The sequence below is a fragment of the Porites lutea genome, chromosome 7 (genome assembly GCF_958299795.1).
Source record: "Porites lutea chromosome 7, jaPorLute2.1, whole genome shotgun sequence".
Taxonomy (NCBI): domain Eukaryota; kingdom Metazoa; phylum Cnidaria; class Anthozoa; order Scleractinia; family Poritidae; genus Porites; species Porites lutea.
In genome coordinates, this window is record NC_133207.1 from 26,331,822 (window position 1) to 26,356,292 (window position 24,471).

Consider the following 24,471-nt stretch of genomic DNA (forward strand, 5'->3'; position numbering starts at 1 on the left):
GGGTGGCCAAGGCATGGCATGGCACAATTACTGCGAAAAGCACAGGAGCCCCACAAAATGCCTGGCGCTTGAAATTAAAGAAAATACAGAGAATATAGCGGAATATAGACGGAAAAAAACCTTGTTTCAAGTCTTTTTTTTTTAATTTAATTATTTTTCCTTTAGCGCAAAAAGTGGGGGCGGGGGCGCAAAAAAGTGGTGGGGCCGCGGCCCTACCAGCCCCTCCCCCTCCGCGGTCCCTGTTATTGATTAAGCAAATAAAAAAAGCCCTAACGTCGTTGTGGAGCACTTTACATTCGCATGTTCTGAAGTGAGCAAAGGTGGACCCAGAGAGCACTCTTCAGCAGTGTCAAGATGACTTACCCAACGGTTCTGACTATTAGATTTGCAAGCCTCTTGTACTCCACTGCCGCAGATAAAGGCCTTCACTTGAAGGGTTATTCCGAGGGCGGAGTTGAAGGCTGTTACGAACACAGTCAAGAGTTGGCAGTTTGCTTTGATGTGAAGAAAGATTCCATGCTCATAAAGAAGGCCTCGGGAGAAGGAATTGTACATTACCAGGAACTCGGTCCAGATATGTTTCTTTACCAAGTGCTGGATCACGCTTTTGTCGGGTAGGCTCAACTAGCATTCACGTTGTACCCTTTAAGATATTGTATCAGTATCGGCTAACTAAACTTACATTGCATAATTTTCTGTTTTTTGTGCATTTGAAATTTGGCTCAATAAACAAGAAAATGACGTGCGAGCTACATCACGTTGTGTACACCTCAAGTGACTACATCGTGAGAAAAACACTGATTTACTAGGCTATTTTCGACTGGTTGAAAGTTCGTACGTTTGGGAGTTCAGTTCACACGGAACTACCTTAAACGTACAAATATTTAGACGCCTAGGCGTTCAAAGTTCCGTGTGAACAGAGCGAAAATATTGAAGCGTCCCGTGTGAACGAAGTGTCCGGTGAAATTTTTTAGCTGGTCGAAAATTAATTCGTTGCCGTGCGAACTTAGCCTTATGATACTTGTGCATGCTACCCAATCTGCTGGATAGCTCATTAAGGCCCCGTTCAGACGAATCCGGGCAGTCTAAAACCTAGCCTGAGTATCAGGCGTTTCTGGGGAAAAGGGGAAAGATGGAAGCGAAAAAGGGAGAGAGGTGAAGGAGAGAAACGCCTGACACAGATGCTTTTACCGGAGCCTTCCACCCCCACACCGCATGATTCGATACCATCCAATCAAAATCACTTCCGGTCATTGGGTTGTCAGCTTCACGTGTCAAAAAGCTCGCCTAAAATAAATCTCACTCAACGGTTTGGCCGAGCTCCGGTGCTTGTGTTGCTACGATTTCGTTTTTTTTTTAAACCTCCAATGAGGAGTTTTTGAATACTTGTAATGTAAAACATTACAGGAATTATAACATGTCTTAAAAATTGTGTTAGTGTAAGATCGCCAACGCTCTCGTTCGTAAATAAACGTGCCCCAGAAAATTGTAAATTGCTTTTGTTTACAGAGTTACATCAGGCGCTTGTCTGGCAGCTAAAAAGCTGATGTTATCCCTCGTATCCTCGGACGGTGGAAAGGAGCTGCAAGAATAAATAGGAAGGTGCGATGGTGAAACACCTATGCCTAGAAATTATCAAGCAACAGCAAATTCCACCACTTCACGGACAGCTCGTGAAAGCTGTTACAAGTTTTAAAAAAGTGAGAGCCTATAGCAAAGGTCAATCCAGTTAACGAAATATGATGGCGCCCGCTTGAGCTTAAGACATTTCAAAAGTGAGAGAATTTTGGAAGAGGAAGCGAACGAATTCCAATCACGTACGCTATCGTAACCGCCACAAGCAAAGTCAAGCTTTTTAAAAGCATTGGTGCTGTCGGCTATCTCAAGACATGGCTACCTCGCTCTATTTTCAGTTACAGTAACAATCCCCTTTTAACGGCAGGATGTTGTAAATCAGAACTTAGATATCTGAAACACTGATATCGTCGTCTTTGTCCCGGTCTTTTGAAACCAATACTCAGACATAGTTTCGGCAGAAGCTGGTATATGAGGCTTTTCCATACTCCGAGTATATCTTTCCTTTAAACTACGAGGCCTTGAAAACACAATTCTTGCTCGGATTTTATTTTTATTCCAGGAAAGAACTTGAGAGCGCCCTCTAGAGCCGTTTTGAATTCCTCTCTGCGTCCCCTCTGTCCATAAAAGTATCACATACCGGTAACATGAAATCAAAACATCTATGAAAAATGTCAATTGCTTCTTGCCGATCGCTCTTGCGGTCGGTGACGTCAGGGGGTATTGTGTGTTATCCAATCACTGCCACATCCAGATTTTGGATGTGTCACACGGTTTGCTGAATGGTTTTGTGTCAGGCCTTCCTTTCTCTTCTCCCCCTCCCCCTCCCCCATCTAAAATCTCCTCTCCCCTAGCCCCTTAGGAAGGCCTGATACTCAGGCTATCTAAAACCGCATACTAATATTAATGATTGTTAGGTTGTAGGCACTTTCAAGTTTATTCCCGGATAGGTGATGTTCATACCTTACCGCTGCATAGCTTTTCGTGTCGTCATGAAGAGCTATCCCCGGTAAGGTGTGAACATAGCCTTAGTTTTTGCTCTACAGTTGATTTCTCTGTAGAATACTCCGCCTTAATATAAAGTTATTAAGATGATAAAAATGCTTGCCTGGTATATTAGCCATGCCATTGCTCAGGGCGAGTCTTCGTATTCAGCGATCAGAGCGCTCGTCTGGTATCTAGGAAGCCGTAGCTTCAAACCCAGTCAGCGATTAAGGTTGGTTTTTTAGTCTTGTCCCACGTACGTGACACTTCAAACATTTGATTTGTATCTATGTGTATTTCTCGCCGCAGGCGTGGCTCAGCAATCTTCTATGTCCCAGATGACGTTCCAAAAACGCCTGAAGCGCTGAGATCCTTTTTGAGAGACATATCGGATGATGAAACTTTAGAACATGAAACCTTTAAAAATCACTACCAAGCAGCCATGAGCGAGTTGCACTACGTCCCAGAAATTCAGCTGCTGGAGCTAGTGTCAGCAGCATTAGCAGACAACTCCACCTGTCTGGAGCTGCTGCAACCATTCCACGCCATGTGCTTTAACCTTTTTAAGGCTACAGGCGTAAAGGTCAAGGTTCACCGGCGAAAATTGTCTGATTGGTCGACGCGCGACCACGTGACATTGCCAAATTCAAAATGGCGGCAATACCTCCATCGTTTGTTTATTCCATTGGAAAGAAGGTTAATTGCGGCTTAATATGAGTTGCAAATGCATGTACGGATATTTTTAGAATAGCTTAGACTTTTTATTATCCTTTTTCACCTATTCCTATGGGATTCGTTCCCTGGGATGCTCGCGTTTTGGCCAGTTTACCAGATTCAACTTTGGACTCTTCACGATCACGAAGGACAACAATACTTTTGATGAAAGCCGGGTCACTAGAAAGAACGGCCTTTGTTCAAAGCTCAATGCAGCGGAGAAATAAGACACTATGGGTCCTTTGAAATTGCTTAGACACCTAGAAGTTAATTTATTATTTTTTTACCGAAAAGATAAAGCAAAATTATGTTTTCTCCAGCAAGACTTTCTAATTTATATAGCTCAAACATGAGCTAATTGAAATGTAGTGTCTGCATTCATGTTCTTTTCTTTGCAATTTGAATATCAAAACGTTAAAGCCGTCTATGACCGAGCCGGGTTTTTTTTCTTTTTTCTTTTCAATGGTTACTGTGCTTGATCTGAATTAGATAATGAAATGAATACTATATATATAAAAGAAGAGAACTTTGATTGCAAATATGTTAGTTGGAAAAAATACTGATTATACTATATGATCTTTTTCCTATATAGGTTAGAAAACTGATGCGTAGTCAAAAGTGCTACAAAGGAGTAAACACCCAGATCTTTCCGTTAATAAATTTTATTGACACTGTCAGAGACATATACTTTGCTTGAGTACACATTTGTTCGTCAAAATCTTGTTTGTGAAGCTGCTCTTTGTTTGATTCAGGATCAATCAATCTTTTCTGAAGAGAAATGAACAATAAAGTATGTTAACATGTCAGATACTTCAACAATGCCTTAGCCAACCCCCTAAGAAGAAACTCAACTTCATATCAAAAAAACAAACTGAAACTGTGAAACAACAACCCCTTCAAATACATATCACATTAAATTCATGCAAAATGTAGACCTGATGAGAAGTTTATAGGAAAAGAAACAATCGATAATTACAATGAAACTATAATGTTTGAATGAGATCTGTATTTGAGTGTTCTCTCATAATTCTGACAGAAGATCAAAACTGAAAACTGCATATCCTACACAACTGCATTCATCAACATGATCCAACTAAAATTTCATTAAGACTCAAAGTTTACTCCAAACTTTAAACTCCTGTAAGTTTAATTTGTGAGTTCTTTTTTTCTTGGAAAGAACTTTTGAATACTTAATAGCATGTTAACTCTATCATTCATTCATGACTTTGTGCCAAAAAAAAAAAATAAGCCGAAAACGATGGACAGAAAAACAAAAGCATTTACAGGAATATTACCCTTTTCATCTCCTTCCAGGATCCAATTTTCAAGCAAAGAAACACCCCCCACAGAAAGCCTTGTGTGCAAAAACTTAGTACTAAAAAATTGTACACGGAGGAAATCATGTCCCTAAGTGCAGTTCCTAACGAAGTAACTCGTTGTTTGGATAATCCCAAGCCAAGTTTATGAGCAAAATAATCTAAACTTCGATCCTTCAATTATAAAATTGCAAGCCTAAATGTACAGCAGCCGTGCACATTGTCAACAGAATTATTTTTCAAATCAGAATGTCGCTGGACCTATCGAACTGTAGCTCCAAGACGGTCTAAGTGTTTTAATGAATACACTCTCACATTTTCTCATTCGACAGTTCGCATAAAACTCAAATTTCTATATGGTAACATACAAAGCTGTAATAACGTGCAACAACAATGAAATTTGCATCGATCGACAAAATCACGTTTCGAACTACGCACTTCAGAAAACTGCCGCAACCCGGCCGCTTTCGATCCACTAGCCACAAGACAATTTACACAGAAAGACAATGGCTAAGAATATTTCTTTACCTTCTTTATAATTTCCTTTTGTACCGAGTGACACGAGATTAAGTTGAACCAAGCGTAAGCGTATTTTTTTGCCATAAACATTGTAAACATGCGGAGATTAAGCATCTAAATATAGTTTTTCCAGCAACAAAGTCATACTAATAAAACAAAGCCCCAAAATGTCTGTCCCTCTACTTTTTTTTGTTGAATCCGTGATAAGAAACATAATCTAAACAACAAAAACATTTTGGATAGCATTGTAATACGCTCTTCGATCAACAGTCGAATGTTATCGAATGTTAGATTCACAATCAAAGTCGAATTTTGACACAAAAACGGGATACACATTTAAGAAAACTGTCGCTTCCGTGCACAGCGGTACAAGCTAATTTATATACATAACAAAGCCCAATAATTTTTCTTTCACTTCTTTACAATTTCCTGTTGTACCGATGTGCACGAAACTAACAGTAAGCATAGAAAGTCAAAATTACCCACCTTTTTGGCATGCCTTTCGCACGGGAGAGTTGAAAAAACTGACCCCCACTCCGCGGACTACCCACTGACCCCACTCCGCGGACTACTCTACGGACTACTCCGCGGACTACTCTACGGACTACTCCGCGGACTACCATGCGGACTACCCTCACTAATCAACCAAATTTACTTTCACGGAGAAAAGAGTTAGAAGAAGCGTACCTGCCTACAAGATCACACTTGATAAACAGCCGCCATCTTGATTTTCGCCATTTTACTCGACCCAGCTCTCCTTTAGCCTCGCCCCAGTCTTCATCGGCCACAAGTCAGAGCACGCTGTTCAGCCAATCGATGACCACTATTGGCGCTGGTAACAGTTTTTGTTATATTCAGCTTAAAAATGTTTTTAAGAACTTACTTATGGCCGTGCTTGGAAGTCACCATATTTTTGGATTCACCTGGCCCACAAGGCCCTTGGAGACGTATTCTCCTACGTAGGGCACGCAGTCGTTATTTGGATCGTCACGCGAGGTTTGGAGGGAAGCGTTGCGTGACGATCCAAGAACGGAAGCTGCAATGGACGTAGCAATGAAGAAGAAGGGCTGGGTCGAGTAAAATGGCGAAAATCAAGATGGCGGCTGTTTATCAAGTGTGATCTTGTAGGCAGGTACGCTTCTTCTAACTCTTTTCTCCGTGAAAGTAAATTTGGTTGATTAGTTAGGGTAGTCCGCATGGTAGTCCGCGGACTAGTCCGTAGAGTAGTCCGCGGAGTAGTCCGTAGAGTAGTCCGCGGAGTGGGGTCAGTGGGTAGTCCGCGGAGTGGGGGTCAGTTTTTTCAACTCTCCCCCTTTCGCACCCATGCCGGCGATTGCAAAGCCAATATCTCCGACAAATACCCACCACTGGGTTTGTCCGCCGTTTCCAAGGCGCTACATTTTCTAGAGAAAACATTCCACTCAAAACTTTCACCAAAATGTTTTTTGATCTCTTACTATGGCAAGAAAACCACAACGCTATCACTGTCAAAAAAACAGCCATTATTTTTTTCATCTCAACTGGCATTTTTGCCTCAGAGCCAATGACATTGCGCGAAATAGATCACGTGTCATTTTTAGTAGAGCATGCGCAGACATTTTTCGCCGGTGAAAAGGTCAAGGATGAGTTCAGAGCTGCGCATGACATGGGCGATGAGACTGCTGATCAGCATTACCGAGAAAAGCGCTGCTTACGACCAAAAGCGAATACATGTCGCGGAATGTGTGGTCTAGGATGTTGGTACTGGAGCTTGTTTTGTGGCGACTGCTGTTGGCATAGGGGCTGTTACGAGCACGACATATGTTGCAACTATGGTCGTTGGACATCATATTGTGCCACCCCCTTCCGATACGGTTTCACATGCTCCAAATTCGGGGGTTATCCAAAGTGTAAAAAACGCAAATCATGGTGGGGTTAACTTGATTCAAGGGCATGCCAAGCTAAATCATAAGGTGTTTTTAGCATAAACCGTAAAAACTGCGCTAGTTTAAGCTAAAGGAACTAAAATAAGCTTTAATCGGTAAGCATATAACAAAAACGTCCATTTTGATTTCCAGGAGAGAAATAAAAGTTGGTTTGTTGACTATTTTAACTTAATTCTGTTACTCGTTCATTTGGAAGACATACACACCAATAGTTTTAGTACAGCTGTTTTTTTTTTCGTTAACAACGCTTTTCGACTCTTCGAGATCATAACTATTAATAAATTATGAAATCACCTTGATAGTCACATTAAGTTAAGTCTCTCTTTGAGCGTTAATCTAGTAAAAGACGTCACCGCTACTCCTATGTAATCGCGCCATACGACTGCCTTGACCATACGAACCCTTGGCTAACGTTATTACAACCTCGTGAGAAGAGTCTGTTCAGGGGAGGAGCGCTGGCTCATTTCCAGAACAGCGGCTGGTAATCAAGCCTAGGATGAATAGAGTACTAAAGTGTGACGTCATAAAAATGAAATTTCCGAAATTTTGGGATTTGTCAGGATATTCTGAAAGAACAATGTCCAAGAGGCCTACTTGCCAAAAATGAGCATTTGGGGGCAAATTGTCGCTGAGATCGTAGCCCAGTTATGCTTACAAAACTCCATACAAACCCTTCTAAATTTTTTTGGGGTCGACCCAAAAAAAAATTAGAAGGGTTTGTATGGAGTTTTCTGAGTATAACTGGGCTACGATCTCGGAGACAATTTACCCCAAAATGCTCATTTTTGGCAAGTAGGCCTCTTGGACATTGTTCTTTCAGAATATCCTGACAAATCCCATAATTTCAGAAATTTCATTTTTATGACGTCATCACTTTAGTACTCTATTACCAGTTGCAAGTTGTACGAACTTGCATACCTACTTTATAATCCTCAAATAAACACTGCATTCGACTGATTGGGTGCCACGTTTATTCGAGGGCGAGGTTTAATCGAGTAAACAGGGTATTTGATTGAGAAAGCTTTGTAAATTACAAATCATATGCCGTAAACTTATACCCACAAATCTCATAATACTTATCTTTCATGGTTTACACTTTTAAAGTGACAACGGTTCTTTCAATCGAATTTTAGTCTGTTCAGAATCAAGAGTTTCCAATTATTTGTTCCCGTCATGCATTTTCGCTGCAGTGCGTGCCTGATCATGAGAGTCTACTTTTTCGGGATTTTTCGGGGATAGGGAACTATAAAATTGAAGAAATATTACGAAGGGAACAAGGGTTTGGTTATTTTGTCCAGATTTTGTATATAAAGTTGTTTGGGTCTCAGTAACCGACAATAAGACCGAGCAATTATTATTAAAGGCTACAGAGATAAAAGTTTAAAAACATTGTTTCTGGAAACAGAAGATCTTTATTTTTGATTCGTTGAGTTTATTAATTTCTTGTGGCTCCAACATGTAGTGATTTCATCGCCCAGAAAGACGCAACATATCCAAGGAAAAAAGCAAACTGTCCGTTAAAATGAGGTGTCCGTATAAAGCGGGTGTCAGTAAAGCGGGCTTTGACTGCATATAGTCTGTGTGGAGGAGGCATGAGAAATATGGGCAGTGCGAGAGCGATGCCCTCGCGGGAGGAGGACATGCGCGCGTTCTCGACCTCCGTGGCAGTCAGTGCCACCGTAATTTTTTTTGTGACCTAAATTTCTCGTGCGCGTGTTACGTAGGCTAATATTAATATTACCTACCCTATTTACATCCTAAAAGTACTTGAAATTAGCGTACTGGATTTGTCGTGGAATAAAGCATGAATTACATCAATACTGGTTATTCACTACTTTCACATTCCCATAATACACCTTGTTTACCCCCCAAAAAGTTTTGCGTAAGCATTGTTTCCAATCTCTTTAGAGATTTACAACTCTCCCAAGAGAACTTGAAAACAATACTAATGCAGAATTCTGGGGGGTAAACAAGGTGTATTATGGTTAATGTGAAAGTAGAAATTGCCAACGAGCAGCTTCGCGATGACGCGAGGCTGCGAGGCTGCGAGGCTGCGAGGCGGCAGCATAACAGAGCCGTGCGCGAAAGTTCCAAGGCAGATAGAAACTCGAAGCGATGTAACATAAGGTACTGTAAGGTAACTTTTATGAGGTAATGCAGAACAGAGAATGTAAGAAAAATATGCTATGTAAAGTCAGTTTTTCAAATTCTTTATGCAGTAGAACAGTTTAGTTCACCATTTTCAACAGGTGTTTCAAGGTAATTTTTGGTCATGCAATCGAATTTAGTTCAAAATGTTTTACCCAAATACACTGCCTGTTTATGCCGTTAAATTACGCCCCAAAATTTATTGTGTCTTTGAAGCAAAATAATTCGGAAGGCTTCATCGGCGCACCATAAATCTTTTTTTCCTTGAAAAGTCGACTTCCTAAGCTTTAAAAAGAGACCATATATAATGCAGCTATCAATGTTATGCCCGAGAAGGAGGGGGGTTTGATCAAAAACAAAAATTTGGGGTCAAACTTCCCAACCCTTGGGATATGATTTCAGTTCAAAGTTCCCCACTTTGAGTTCAAAGTTACCCACCAGAGAGGGAATTTTAATCCGACTGAGGTAAAGAATATGTGCTTGCATTTGACAAATCTTTTTCATAGCTCGTGCTGCTTCGGTCCCAGGTAGTGGCGAGTGCTCTCTTTAAATATATTTAATATACTAAAAAAACCTCGAAAGCAAGTTTCAATTTGATTTTATTTCTTTAATAACAGGAACTCAGGTGATGTATTCACAAACCCTGAAAATATTACCACTCTGACTATTCTAGAGCCATGTACAAGCGTTCCAGTGTTTCAAAGAATCTAAAATTTCATTTCGATTGCAACAATGTGAAAGTTGTTATTATTGTTTCTTTTGCTGGAGATCGATGTGAAAGTATTTGTTTAAAATCACATCAATAACAAGGGCCGATGGTTGTTAACGGAACAAATCTAAGAAGTGAAATAATCTCAGCTTTCGTTCCTCCTTTTTTTTGCACCTGTAAAGCACGATATGGATCTGGGATTTCTGGGTATTTTCAAGATGGCGGAACACTCTTATCCAAACTCCCAGCATTCAAAATAAAGGTAACTTTCGTCGTCAAACATCGTTCAAACTAATAAAGGGGACTGATCTGTGACCGTAAATCTAGATCAGATCTGTAGACAATCATATGGAGAGTGATTATTTGTCGGAAACCCTTTCCAGACGACCTAGACTCTGATGCTTCAGGCAGCTTTTCAGTCTTGGTGGCTTTATACCTTGCATAAGTCAATACTGCTCGCATAGCCAATCAAAACACAGGATTCGCGTCATGCCTCTTGCTCGCGGAAGCAGCAACACGATAGAAGAAGCTCGGTTGTCGCTTCTCTCCACCCGAAAAGTTGCGACGACCGGAAATGCTTCTGCGTTTGTATGCTATGGGTAACTCCATTAGCAATAATGTTCCTATAGAACTTTATGAAATACTTTAAAACCCTTGAAATCATTGAGAAACTGTTTCTGAATAAATTGAATCCAACAATAATCATCAGGCACGAATTGCTTTCTAAAACACGCACGATAACCAGCGATAACGAAACTTAAAGACGAAACCAGTAACATGAGAAGCATCCGCTAGAGTAACAGCAAAAATCATAGTGTTCCGTTACAGCGCTCAATCATGGTGATTTTGGGCGTAGCTAAGAAGCACGCGCTGGCGTAAGGAAGTCAAAGAACGTACTGAATAAATAAATGTGATCGGCGAGATAGGATGCTACTATACTGTACGGCTCAAACACATCCAAGCAATCAGAACAGGCTTCGAAAGAAACTGATCTATGACCATGTCAACTGGAGCATTTTCTCTGTTTCCCTTTGCCGCTGTCGCCGTTTTGTGTTCAATGATGACAATCTCTTGTTCTAAACCAACTGGAATTCGCTTGGATAGTTTCTCCGAAGGCCACGTCAAAGGCTGCTACATCTTTAATCAGACCCTTGGTGTTTGCTTTGAGGTTGAAAAGAACTCCATAAAAATAGCGAAAACAAGCGGAGAAGTGATCGTCCATTATACGAAACTAGGTCAGTATATGTTCTTCTACCAGATTTTGGATCAAGGATTCATCGGGTAAGTCTGGTAATCTCGGTTTAATCTGTTACTCTAAGACCTCGTTTCCCGGCCTCGTTTACACAGGTCTAGACAAATTTTTGAACGGACAAAAACTTGCTCGTCGGAAAGATCCACCTTTCGTTTACACGGGACCCGCGGAACCGAGCGAGTTTTTGAACGGCTGAAACAGTACTGTGACTCAGTAGCCGCAGAAAAAGAAACGGGTTGCACAGGTAATAATTCACTCAAAAATTTGTCCGGGACCGAACGGGGTCTGAGTTAAACTGTATTTAACGTTGACCAATATGTATCAAGCGAAAACCAGTTCAACAATAAAAATACAAGCAGTCAACAACCAATGAAAGTTTTAAGCTTGTATGGATTAACATTAATCTTACTCCGTATTATGATCAATTATTTCATTTGTTCTATTTTTACAATTCTTATAATCTAAATCATAACTATAACAAAAGTCTCTAATCTGATTGGCTATTAGCAGTCCCGATTTCAACATTGCCGGATAAGAACATAATGATTGTAATACTGAGAACAGTACAAGTCATTCCCATAAAACTATAATATTTTCAAAACGCTTAAATTATCACAATTTTTGTTATAGTTATGATTAATTGGTAATAATGCTTCGTGTCGTCCAATTCCGTCTTTAAATTCATACTAGTGATTAAAACAAATCGGACTCCCGCTACGCGATCGTCTGATTTTGTTAATCATTCGAATGATAACAGAGTCCTATTACCTCTCTCCTCCACAGTGGACTCTTTGTTTTGTGGTGGGGAGGCTGGGGAGAAAGAAAAAGAGAGCGCGCGGAGCACGACGGGCATCGTCCCCTAGGCTATTTTCGATTATTGCTATTTTTATATGGATACACAGGGGGCCTCTGCGGAGGAGAGAGGTCCTATTACCATTATTTATCCATAAACGTGTGATAATAGATACTTGCTGCTGTCATGAATTCGGTCTGAGACATGTGCTTCTTATTTGATTCGTTTCTACACGCTTTAACATGTTTACACCTTAAAATATTCCGCAAAGTTTAACTTTCAACCGTACCCTTACCTTTCGCTGTGGATTTCCAGGAAATCATCTATATTTTTGTTTTAAACATTTCTTGGCTTGTTTTGTCGTGTTTTCCACTGAATTCATGCAGTAGATATATATATTTTTGCACATTATTAGGGGGCACCCAACGAGAGTATAGTTCAAAACCACTTAAACATAGCATTGTTAAACGTATTTTAGTATTTAAACGATAGATGTAGGCGTATTTTTATCCCCTAAAAATTTTTCATCTGTTCGGATTTCCTAGCTGAAAGTCTAGTGATCCGAAAATTATAGGGATCACAACTTACATTTTCGAAAATTTCAGCCAGAAAAAGGGCTTCCGAAAATTCTAGGTGATCTTTTTAGGTAAAAATCCGTTAAAAATTTGCAATTATACCATTTTTTAGACGTTCGAAAATCCTAGGAGAGGCAGGCAAGCAAGAAATTTGACAACAAATACTCCGAAAATTCTAGATCTCAAATAGTCTTCCGAACAGATATTTTCCGAAAATTGACGTTGGGTGCCCCTGATTATTGTTGATCAGATGATTTGATTGTTGGGTTTGTGACTCCTGATTCATTTGATTAATATTATTTTTGTATAGTTGGGATTTTTGTCCTTTTGGGATACTCTAGTCACGTCCTTAATCGATTTACTGAAAAGTTGATTCAGTGTCATCTTTGTTGAAGACGCCTAAAATAATGTGAGGAAGTTAATATTTTGAAGTTTTTACATTGTACCGCTTTTGTTATGTTGACCGGACAATTCCCACGCTTGGTAGCGAAATTTATAGGAAAGAAAACCGTTTTTGCCAAACAAATAACTCGGAATTTTATGCTACTTAGCCTTACACAAGCATTAATCCGAGCCAAGTGGATGGGCTTGCCGATCATCATACATTTTTCTATCTTGATGTGGATTGTTGGCCAAAAACTGTAAAATCATGATGTGCGACAGCGATAGCTTTGTAATAGAAAAAGAATATTTGTACCCTAAAAGTTTGTGAGCTTCCTGAGGAATAAAAGTGTTTAAAGGAGGGCCACCGAAAAGTTCTAGCCTAGTGGTAGCAGGTACTTGAAGTGACATGGGCGTGCGGTTCTTTCTTGCGTCCGTATTGACTTCATACGCCCGCCTACTTCAGAGGCACAGAAGAAAGAAAGGTTCAGCTTCTCAGCATTAGAGCTATGCAACTTAGAAATTTAGATCGATGAAAATCAGGACGCTTGCTGCAAAGGAAGGCCAATCATGTGGCCTATCTTTCACTTCCGTTCTTGCTTTTTTGTTTTAAACCTGATTCGCTGAAGAAGGGTTTCTGACCAAAGTCTCTAAACAAGTAAAAATATTTAAAGTGAGCGGTTACATTTGGTATCAAATGGGATTTTCTTTCAATTGCTAGTTTAATACATTCTCGTAACCCTTTAGATATCAATCGCTTTTAGAGTGTTTAAGAAACAGAAATGCCGGAATATATATTTTTGTTCGATTCTTTGAAAGTTATTCAACAAAGTGTGAATCTTTCAAAGTGTTGGTGGTCAGTTCGTGGGGTTAAAGGAATGTCGAGAGATTAGGTTGATGTAAGTGAAAGGGAACTTTATAAGTATGGCTTATAAAAATTGTATGTTGCCGGTGAGTGACAGCTACTTTTACCCGTGTTTTAGTTTTGAGCACCTGTTAGAATCAGGGTCTAGCTATCAACCACAACTACATACTTTCACAGTCATCTATTATTTTCACTGAAATCGCTTGCTTATTACCTTTTTCAGGCATGGGCCGAAGATGATTTACGTTCCTGACGCTGTTCCCAGCTTGTCACAGGAGGTTCGAAAGTATCTGGCTTTGAAGCGCACCACTGAGGAGACGCTCTCCGAACTCGAGGTTTTAAAAATCCATTACCAAGAGGCCGTGAGCGAGCTACATTACATGCCTGAAATGCAGCTTCTAGAGCTTATGTCTAAAGCCTTAAGTGACAACTCTAGTCAACCGGAGATCCTGGAGCCATTTCATTCTCTGTGTTTCAGCCTATTCAAGGCTGCCAACATAGAGATCCCCAGTGAGTTAAGGGTTACGAATGACCCGAAAGAAGAAACCGACGAGCCCCATCATAACAGACAGAAGCGATCCTGTCGCAGCTTGGAGAATGACCCAAATAATGATAAGTGGTTAGGAATGTGTGGCAGAGCAAGCAGCTGTTGGAGCTGGGTGTGCAATGATTGCTGTTTCCACACTGGATGTTGCCAGCATGATTTATGCTGTAGACATAATTTCTGGAGTTCGTATTGCCTCGCACCAATTTTCTACGGATTCAGTTGCGATGGTTTTGGGGGACACCCTGACTGTCTAGCTGGATTAGAAATAGATGAAACCAACGAAAAGAAAGAGGTCATAGCTAATTGCACAGCCAGGGCCTTTTGAAGCAGAAGGACCAAAGAACATTGTGCAACATTTAAATTGTTTACAATTGGCTTGTTTAAGATTTTAAGTAAGAAGTTTTCCCGAGGATGATAAGAGTCGAGGATGCATTTCATCTATGTTTTGGGTTTAAGCTAATGTGCATGCATAATACCCCCAATCCCAGTCCCCTTAAATAAAAAGACCCCTCCATCAAGCAAAAAGAAAGCGGGCTCATGATGAATTTTTCAGCCAGGGACTTTTGAAGCAAAAAGACCAACAAAAAATGTCCTTTATTTTTTACAATTGCTTTTAGCAAGTCCGGCTGCAACACAGGCTACCGTCTCATCACTTTCTGATAAAAAAATCTTTCTCAATAAGTAGCCAATCGTTTCGACGTTGTTGTATATTAAACCGAATGCTGATCTCGAGCATGAATGTTTGCTAGGAATTAAGCTCCATGTTTTAAGCTAATTTTTTTAAAAGGCTTAAAAGCCTCGTTTCTCGTTTGTCTCAGCCCTTTTCGTTGAAATGCCTATAGCCAAGATTTCCGTTGAATCAATCATTCGAGAATTCATTGGTTCAATAATTGTTAAACTTTGTGAATTTTTGGATTTTAATGAAAAAATTAGGAGGGAATGTTAAAATTTTTGCAAAATTGGAAAATACTGGATCTTGCATTGAGATTGTTATAATAAAAATATGAAATGAATAGTAAGTAGACAAAAAGCAAAATCAGTTGAACACCACAACAAGAGATGGCTTAAACCGTCATCAGTGGTCTGCCAGGTTTATGTATAGTCTCGACGCTTTCCATACAAAACCTTTTGAGAAAACATGAGAAAAGCACAAAACATCAGCTGGAGAGACCATGCCACGCTTGATAGGATTTATGGGGTACTAATACCTCTATCTTTGCGACTTAAGCGAAGGACTCGGGACCCCACCGCTGAATAACGAACCCGCTGACCACTCGCTTACGCCGCCCCCTTCCCAACCTCCTTCCCCACTTAACTTGTGCCAAGAGGGTTTGTGCCGAGGAATTAGCGGCATGTCCTGCATGTTGGCCATATATAATAAAACTAAAAAAATTTCTTGAAAAAAAAAATCTCAATGACCTAATGAATACACTAAATGCCGTGTCTCTGATTTCCTGACACGGTATTACAGTACTGACCCGGGGGGGGGGGGAGTGGGGGGTACTCCCATACATAACCTATACGGGTATGTGCCGCCCAACGGGGTCGTGATTTTAGAACAGGGTACCCCGTTCTAGAAAACGCCTCTGAAATGGATATAATATTTCGAACGCACGAAAGCTCCAGTTTTGTAAGCAGCCATTTGAAACTATTCAAGGCCTGATTGCTTTTAAAAACACGGTTCAATGCGTTAACAAGAGAACTGTTGTAGTCTTGTTGCACCCTGTGTTTTAGTGTGCAGGGCGGGCGTATTTTGGCACGAGCCGCGAGCGCTGACTCCGTTTGGAACGAGTCCATAATGTGCCCGAGGGAGATGGAGACGGGCTCAAAAGAAAGGGAAGGGGGAGGAGAAGGAAAATCGATAGCTTTTAATTACGAGCGTGGTTCTGTGCGTGCTGAGAGATTTTGCGTCATAATCCACATGCACAGGAAACGTACTCCAAATGATTATGAAGAAGCATTTATTTGATGTATAAGTCGAACAAATAAAGAAATATCTTTTTACAAAAAACAGGGCTATGCACCCCCCCCCCCCCCGGGAGTACTGATCGGGGGGTTATTGAGACAAGCAGCCTTTTTTCACTCATCCCCATTGTGCAAATCCCACAGTTCAGGAGAGAAAGCGTGACAACGGCGTGACCAACTTGCGTTACAAGCCAAGATCACCGGACTGATGATCTTTCCTTCTAGGTATGTGGGGTTTTTTCGGTTTCAGTTTCGAATCGTTCTTCACTTCTAGGAATGTGGGGTTTTTCCCGTTTCAGTTTCGAATCGTTCTCGCAGTTCTTCCTGTACTTAAAGAACGACGCCTCGCAATTCCTTTGTCAGCAAGTCTTAAACTCGCGTTTTGGGGATCAAATCCCCGAGAATTTTGCCACTATATCAAAATTTGGTCGTCAGTATGAATCAACCGCCTCGCAAAAGTGGCTTGGTATGATTTATTTCGTTTGTTTCTTCAGAAACTTAAAACTATCTATACCTAAGTTGTAGGTCTTCGAATGTTTGAAGTCGCCATTTTTCTCTTTGTTAGTGTTAATGTGTTCTTAAAATTGGTACGACGAAAGTCAAAGTGAGAAGAACAGTCTATTTAAATAAATGTTTTTTCAATCCATTTTTAGATTTAACTGAGGGGTTCAAGTTCACAAATCTGACAAATCGAAAACATGGTTCGACTTGAGTCAAAGGAGCGGTTGAACTACTTTAAGTTTAGCATCATTGTCGTGGATGAATTTCCCAAAGGCTTACGTCAAACTTTTAAGGTGATGTGGAATAAAAAATTTAGACGGAATCAGTGGGACGACTCCGATGCTGTAAGAAAATTATTACACAGAAATGAATTCGGCAACAAGGGCATTCCTACACAAAAGTCATATGAAGAGTGGGATTGTACAGCGCTGTTTCAAGCCACACTCTATGCAAAGTCCTTCCGTTCACCAGACGGTACGGGTAACCTTAAAACACTCGATGAGATGTATGTGAAGCCGCGTGGAGTCCCTCATGGACAGTTTCATGGCTCTGTAATCAGTGCAAACGGAGACCCCTATGAAACATTTGCGCTCTCAATTGACCAGCTGAGACGCCTCAGAAATTCACTTTGTCATTCTACCAGTACAGAGCTGGATCAAAACATGTTTGATCAGTACGTTAATCTCGCCAAAGATGCATTCGAAGCCCTTTCAGTCAAGACGGACTCAATTGATGAGATTCTGCACGCTGAACTTCACACCTTGAGAGAAAGAGTTCTGACATGCGCATTTTTTTTTTGACCCATTTATAGAGTTTTGTTGCGCACAGATAGCGGGTAACATTTATTAATTTGCCTAAACACATCCCATGATGCATCTTAACCGGATGTGAACCATCATAACAAACAAGATGGCGGACCCCCAACGAGTCTTCACCGTATAAAAGCAATCAGAGTAGGATGTATACGCTACAAAAGATCAGATTGACTCATTTGCAATGTATTCATGAGTAAAGGATTTCCTGTTCTTCAATTTTTCGGCAGGTATGGGCAAGTTTTAGGCTTCACTCTTGAGATAACAAAGGCAGCCCGGATCGCTGAACTTTGAATTTTATTCAGTTTAAGAATGTATGAAAATAAGCAAAATACATTTTAAATTCCATTTTTTGAAAAATAAAAAAGATAGCAAGAAAGAAAGAAAGAAATAGATAGAAAATGACTCACCTTGTGTTTGTGTTGTGTGTTTTACTTTCAGTTCATCTCTAGAGCCATAATATTAAGTTTTACAATATGTAGATTTTGAGTTTATAATAGGCCAAGTAAAAAAAAAAGGTTCTCGTCCCCACCCGCTTTATTTTGGGGGGGCTGCCTCCCAGCGGCTTTTCTATTATCTGTTATTGAAAAGTTGGACGTAACAAAAGTTATTACTTTCAACACCGTTACCCTAATATCAATATCTTGACGGTGACAGACTCCAAGTTATCCCTCGGAGAGGGTTATAATTTGTAAAGAAAGAATACCGAGAATTGGTAATAATAAAGTTAAAAAGTGCCCACTGCCTTCTTTTTTAAAGAAATCTGGAAAAGAAACATTTCTTTTTTTTTTTTACTTGGTCTTCATTAACAACCTGATAAAAAGTCTTCCAAATGGCCCTAGAATCAAACAGACTGTAAAACACACAACACAAACACAAGGTGAGAGAGCAGCTGTAAACAAACTAAAGTAAAGTATGAGATTGCATGTCATGCGTGATATCACGATGCCTCAAACAGTTTGGTTGGTTTGCCTGTGTACAAACTTTCTTCCTTGAGCTTATAGTGTTTGCACCTTTTGACATACAAGAAAAACAAAACTTAATTTCTGTCCTGGTGTTGATTGGCAAGATGAATTAAAACCACTCTCTCAGACAGTTGCAAAAGCAACCAGGCTAAGTTTATTTTGTCATGTGTTTTTTTGTTAAAGCAATGGCTCTGACACCAACCAAATTGATTGAAATTAGCTCATTAGCGTAGTGTTCCATTCTTGCTGACAGTCATCAACACACAAGGTAAATTTCAACAATGTTGTAAGTCTTTCTCCGCAAGGCCTTCACCCTCTTTTTTTTTTTTTTTTTTTTTGCTTCACAAGGAACAACAATTTGACAGTTTGAAAATGATATGGTCTTTGATTCGGTGCATCGAATGTCTTTTCATAATTTGGTGTGGTATGTGAATTCACCTTCTGAGCATCAGATTTCACGTGTAGTTTCACGTGACTTTTGATGACCTTTGTTGTAAACAAACCCGCAAAGTTCGGACATTTGTTCTCCGCCACATACTATACTTGTACGAACTACACTAGCTATTTCAAGTTTGCGTTAGTTTATAAAATGTTATTTCCCTTTCGCTGTTTGAGACTCGAAAAGTTTAAAGTTCAAAAATGTCTGAGCAGAAGAATAAGAGCGATTTTAATTAGGCCAAGATCACGGCAGAAGTTACGGCAGGAATGAGGAGTGCTTGCAGTGGAATTTCCTGTCTCAGCAGCTGAAATGGTTTTAACATTGGAACTACACCTCGAAAGAGATAAAACCGGTGATGTAGGCAAATTTCATGATACATACATAATTCACATTTCAAAATTCATGATCGCACGTGATCACACGCTATTAATTTCCGATCCAATTTTTCGCTACTCTTTGTTGTTTGACATTTTCCTTTTCAATTTGTATATTATGGCAAACAGGGACTCAACACTTTTGATGACGGTTATGTTGATGGTATTAACTCACTGAGGTTGAATCAAGATGTCTCTGATAGCAAAAAAATGCAGGCTTTTGTGAACATACACTGGATTCGTATTTAATCGTGTAGAGACAAAAGGAGGCAGTGTACTATACTTCAGCCAAGATAAGCATAAGCTTGCTTATAATAAGCGTATGAAAGGTGGTCGAGACGAAAATGTAAGCACACTGCCGTATAATGAATTATAAATGTGTCTGCATCATTAGTTTCATTTTCTTCAAGTGTAGATCCACCTTGCAAAACCATTCTTTCAACTGAAGAGGAGATTTGTATGTGCTTGTTGAAACTCCGTGTACCGGCGAATATTTTTTCAGCTTTAACACCACACTCGAGGCGGTTAAAGTCACTCCAGATCTTCCTCTTTGACATTTTGAACCTTAAACTATTCGATTTTCAAACAGCGAAAGGGAAGGAAAATATATAAGTTAACGATAACTTGAAGTAGCGACTCGTAGTTCAACATTTACAGTATGTGAGAGAGAACAGATGTCCGAACTTTGTGGGTTTGTTTACAACGAAGGTCATCAAAAGTCACGTGAAACTACACACGAAATCTGATGCTCAGAAGGTGAATTCCAAGTTGTTTTGTAACTGCAACCACAAAATACCTGTAGTGAACACTTTTTACTTTAGTAAGCATTTTCCTAACTCCTTAACCCATTCGCTCCTGGAGATTTTGCCAAAAAACGCGTTTTGAAGCTAGTTGAGTGGTTTTCTGGTCACCGTCGTGCTATAAAGAACCAAAACTTACCACAAAACCGGTTTACAGGTCGTACACTTGATGGCCTTCTGATCCAGATGCAAAATATCAGCTTGCGAAGTTCGGGAATGCGCAGAAAGCAAAATTTCGATTTCTCTCCTCCCCTCTTTTTTCACTTTTCTTGCTTCATTTTTTTTTTCTCTTGCTGGGCATTTCGTAGGCTTCATTTTGGTGGGAATAGTTTTTAGGAAAGCTTTTAGGATCTTAGGATTAGGTGAAAGGTAAGGTAGGTGGGCAACGGAACAAGATTTTCTCCAGTGTCCTTGACTGAATTGTGCTCATTCTGGTATGGTTTGAAAGATTTCTTCACTCTGCACAAGTTAGCGGACAAAGTTGTCCTTGACCGTTAAAACTGATGACGTCACAAAGGGTAGAAAGGACATGGATCCGCACGGGCGGTTACGGGCGGTTCAGGGGTGAATGGGTTAAGTAAAAGTACACAATATGTAAAATGAAGTTTGATCATAAGCATTGCCAACGTTTGTTAATTATGTTATGTAAGTTAAAATTTGTCTGTCTGTATTTTATCATATCTGTAAGGTCTGTACCCTTGTTTTAGGTATAAAATTCTTTTTTAGCTTGTTGAACATTTATACTGTTGTGTAAAAATAATTTATTGCAATTTGCTTGTTAAGTGCTGAATGATTGTTACTAATAAAAGCTGCATTATTTCTTCTGTTTCCTGACTAGTATAAATTTAAGGAACTTTTGAAAGAAAGGTCACCAGCCCAATGGTTGTATTTTATTCAGATAATTTGAATGTATTGACTTAGCAATGTTATTGGAGAGTTAAAATATGGTTTACATAAAAAACTCTCAGACACTTGAGATACAGTGTAACATTAACGTTATTTACTTTATTTCAACCGGCATCTTTAAGTTAATCATCTCGTCTGTTTCTGGACTAGTAGATGACAGAGAAAACTCTTTAACAATAATAATAATTAATAATTTATTAATATTACTTTTCACTAATATCACTATAAGTATCATATACAACAAAGTGGCCATGCATCAAATGGGCCAGTTAAGAAATGCCAAAATCAATGTAAAGTTGACCAGAAAATTCCCATGACAATCTTTGTTACAGGGCCCAGTCTTGCACTTCATTCTGCCCATTAATTCTTAAGATCCTCAAAATTTTCCCCAGGCATTTCCCACTGAAATGAAACATCATACACCCATTAATAAAAAAAAGAGTGAGCAAGAAAAGGAAAAGACCCAGCCTAAAACAAAGAATCCATTAGTTAATACTAGCTGGATTCTGTACGCTTCATGAAAAGAATAGCTGACTCAAGTTTAGTTTACAGCACTGGGGCTCACTTTGTGAGCCCTTGTTAACAGCTATACCTAAGCAACTGACAAAGGATCCAATATTTTGGTTCCGAAACCAAACCAAGAGTACAAGTAGCAGTGTGACATTCTTCTTAGAACTTAACCATGAAAAACTCACGATCTGGTACCAAATAGTTCTGTGTCACTTCGTCCACACTGCAGAAAGCTTGGTTCCATACTTAAAACTATGCAGTCTTTTGACTTGAACAAGCATATTCTCAACCAGCTACCGATTGCAGCTTAATGGAAGGAATTCTTCCCATAGCACTTTTTAGTCCTAGTTTGATATCCTTCAATGACAACACAATCGTAAGAAATTTCTATCCTAGGAAATTTCACTCTTCAATTAAAGCTTTTCAAAGATTTGCCGCCAACTTCTTATTATGCAATGGCAGATCCAGTGGGAGTACCCGGGGGGTCCGGTTCCCCTTATCAGACCTGATGCTTGTTTGAGACTGAAATTCTTACATCGACAGGATCGTATATCACTTTTTAACTGGCTATTTTTTTTAATGAAACGCGCATTGCATTTTGCCACCTGAAATAAATTCCAGGGATGTTCATAAATGTAAATTGTTTATGGGTACCCTTCTATGATGTTAATGAAATCTGTACTGAGGATCTTTGTTACCAAGCAGAAGAGGAGGATGTTCCAAGGGTGCATTCTTTGCAAGTAGAATTCACTGGACGAAAAAATGAATTTGCTTTAAATTTGCTCGTGTGCAAAAGTGTGCGAAACTAAGGGTAAAATCAGACTGTGTAAAGGTGGTAAATGCCGAATGTGCTAAACCATTTACACAGGGGTGCAAATGGGTGTGCAAACTTGGCATTTACCACTTTTGCACATATTTTTCTCTTACTTTGCACTCTTTTGCACATAAGCAAATTTGAAGGGAAATCCATTTTTTCATCCAGTGATCCAGTACACGGTAAGGGGCCAAGGAATATTATTATAACATGCATGCAACTGCGACTGGTGGGAGGGGGTGTGGGGGAGGAGCAATTTGCCACAATAAAGTTCAACAGTCCTCTCTGACCCTAAGTTTGGATCCCCCTAATCAAAAATTCCTGGATCCACCCCTGTCAAGATCACCTTTGATTATAGAACTGCACTCGACCTGTAGTCAGGTATATCATTCTGATTACAGCATAACTGAGCCAATAAACTAAACATTACTGATCATTTTCACTCCTTCTAAGCAGCGAAAGTTGATCTAAATCTTGTGAATGTAGAAGCTGAGGACTCGTAGCCTTTAATATAACCGAAAATGTGCACATATGCATACTTCCAATCATACAAAATTGCTCTTAATAATAATTCACGTATAAATAGGTTCTAACTTTGGAGTCTTTTCTGAATAAAATTTTATGGCATTGTAAATTAAATGACACCTCTTGAAGTACTTTTGAATGATATTATGGGAGACAATAATATTGTCCTATTTGCCACTGGGCTAAGAAAAGACTAATGATGATAGACTTCTGGGATTTTCCATGAAGTGTTCTGATTAATGGTTTCCCATGAAGTGAAAATGTTAAAATTCAGCTTATTCCACTCCACTTGACTGATGTGTATATAACTTGGCCAGTTTCATCACTTACTGAGCAAAGAAGTGCAGTTTTCTTTACACTAGCACCCAGTCTGCCAGCTGATATGATCTCAAATGGTGTAATTTTCTTCCCCCAGGGAACAATAATTACAATGAAAAAGGAGTGATACCTAATGGGATCACCGGGATATGCCAGAAAATCTCCTCCAAAATTAACCCCAGACGTTAAATAATATCCCTTCTCCCAGAGGTCTACAAACACCTGGTAACGTAGCTTTTCGCAACTTGTTTGAGGATATGTCCAGTGTGCAAGTGGAAATGAAGGCAGCAATTGCGGCATAACCGTAGGAATATGTACCAATACTCCCATGTCACAAACACTGTTTAGTCCTTTGACACTAGTATCTGAATCACTTGTAGTTTGTAGTCCAGTCTCATTCACAAGTTTATTTCCATGGTTCTCTTGATCAGCATTTGCATTGATCAGGTTTGTTTCATTAGCTTCTTTTGTGATAGAATTGCTACCCAACCCCTCATAGCTTTCTTTGACATTTTCATTACTGATTTTTTTACAATATTCATTTGACTGATTTAAGTCTTTCTTCTCACTAGTTTCCTTGGCTTCAAAACTCTCATTGTTCAATTCTTCGCTTTTTAGCTTTTTTGCAAGATTGGTATCTTTGTAATCAACTGTAACCTCTCCACTCTTTCGCTTGCTTTTCTCCTTTCCTTCATCATTTTGTTCAAACACATTGCTTTCATTACAAGTAAAATTGAACTGATTTTCATTACTTTGATCTTGCAACTTCTTTGCCGCAATACTAGCAAGCTTTTCTCGTTTTCTTTTCTTGCCATCAGCTATTACATCAGCCAGTTCCTTTCTCTTCTCTTCATGCATCCTTTTAAACTGCTCATTTTGCTTGATGACACTTTCTTTGCGTAGCTCATTAAACTTCCCAACCAATTCACTTGATGGTTTCGGTAGGTTTCTTGGCATGTAAAAGATTCTGGCGAAACCTTTGTCTAGCAGCAACGTGGTTTCCTCTCGAGAAAGAAGAAGCGGCAAAGAGAAAGCATTGTTTTGTCTCGGTTTGCGAGGTAGCGATCCTATCAGAGAGCCAACTATGCGATACTGTGAACGCATCTTGATTACATCATCTACATCCCAGGCGTACACCTTACCATAACAAGCAGAAAGACTGATAAGATTTTCACGGTCTTGGAAAGCTTCGGCGTCCGCCATTTTTAGGTGACGCTGGTCTGTATCGCGGGCCCGGGA

The 24,471-nt window shown here is 39.7% G+C and overlaps 3 protein-coding genes and 1 long non-coding RNA gene across 4 annotated transcripts; 3 read left to right on the forward strand and 1 right to left on the reverse strand.

Annotated features, from left to right (window-relative positions):
- The first annotated feature begins 269 nt into the window (after window positions 1-269).
- On the forward strand, window positions 270-7,118 carry LOC140943040 (uncharacterized). Its single transcript, XM_073392074.1, has 3 exons — window positions 270-614; window positions 2,869-3,142; window positions 6,724-7,118. Exons 1-3 carry the CDS (start codon window positions 355-357, stop codon window positions 7,024-7,026), a joined length of 837 nt encoding a protein of 278 aa, XP_073248175.1. The 5' UTR covers window positions 270-354; the 3' UTR covers window positions 7,027-7,118.
- A 3,668-nt stretch (window positions 7,119-10,786) lies between these two features.
- On the forward strand, window positions 10,787-14,769 carry LOC140943379 (uncharacterized). The gene is made up of 2 exons (XM_073392457.1): window positions 10,787-11,171; window positions 13,980-14,769. The coding sequence occupies exons 1-2, from the start codon at window positions 10,885-10,887 to the stop codon at window positions 14,626-14,628; spliced, it is 936 nt and encodes a 311-aa protein (XP_073248558.1). The 5' UTR covers window positions 10,787-10,884; the 3' UTR covers window positions 14,629-14,769.
- A 1,835-nt stretch (window positions 14,770-16,604) lies between these two features.
- Window positions 16,605-19,557, forward strand: LOC140943380 (uncharacterized). The gene is made up of 2 exons (XR_012166606.1): window positions 16,605-16,734; window positions 16,922-19,557. It is a non-coding gene; the product is annotated as an uncharacterized lncRNA (long non-coding RNA).
- A 3,399-nt stretch (window positions 19,558-22,956) lies between these two features.
- On the reverse strand, window positions 22,957-24,471 carry LOC140943381 (tRNA-splicing endonuclease subunit Sen34-like). The gene has a single exon (XM_073392458.1). It carries the CDS (start codon window positions 24,433-24,435, stop codon window positions 23,185-23,187), a length of 1,251 nt encoding a protein of 416 aa, XP_073248559.1. The 5' UTR covers window positions 24,436-24,471; the 3' UTR covers window positions 22,957-23,184.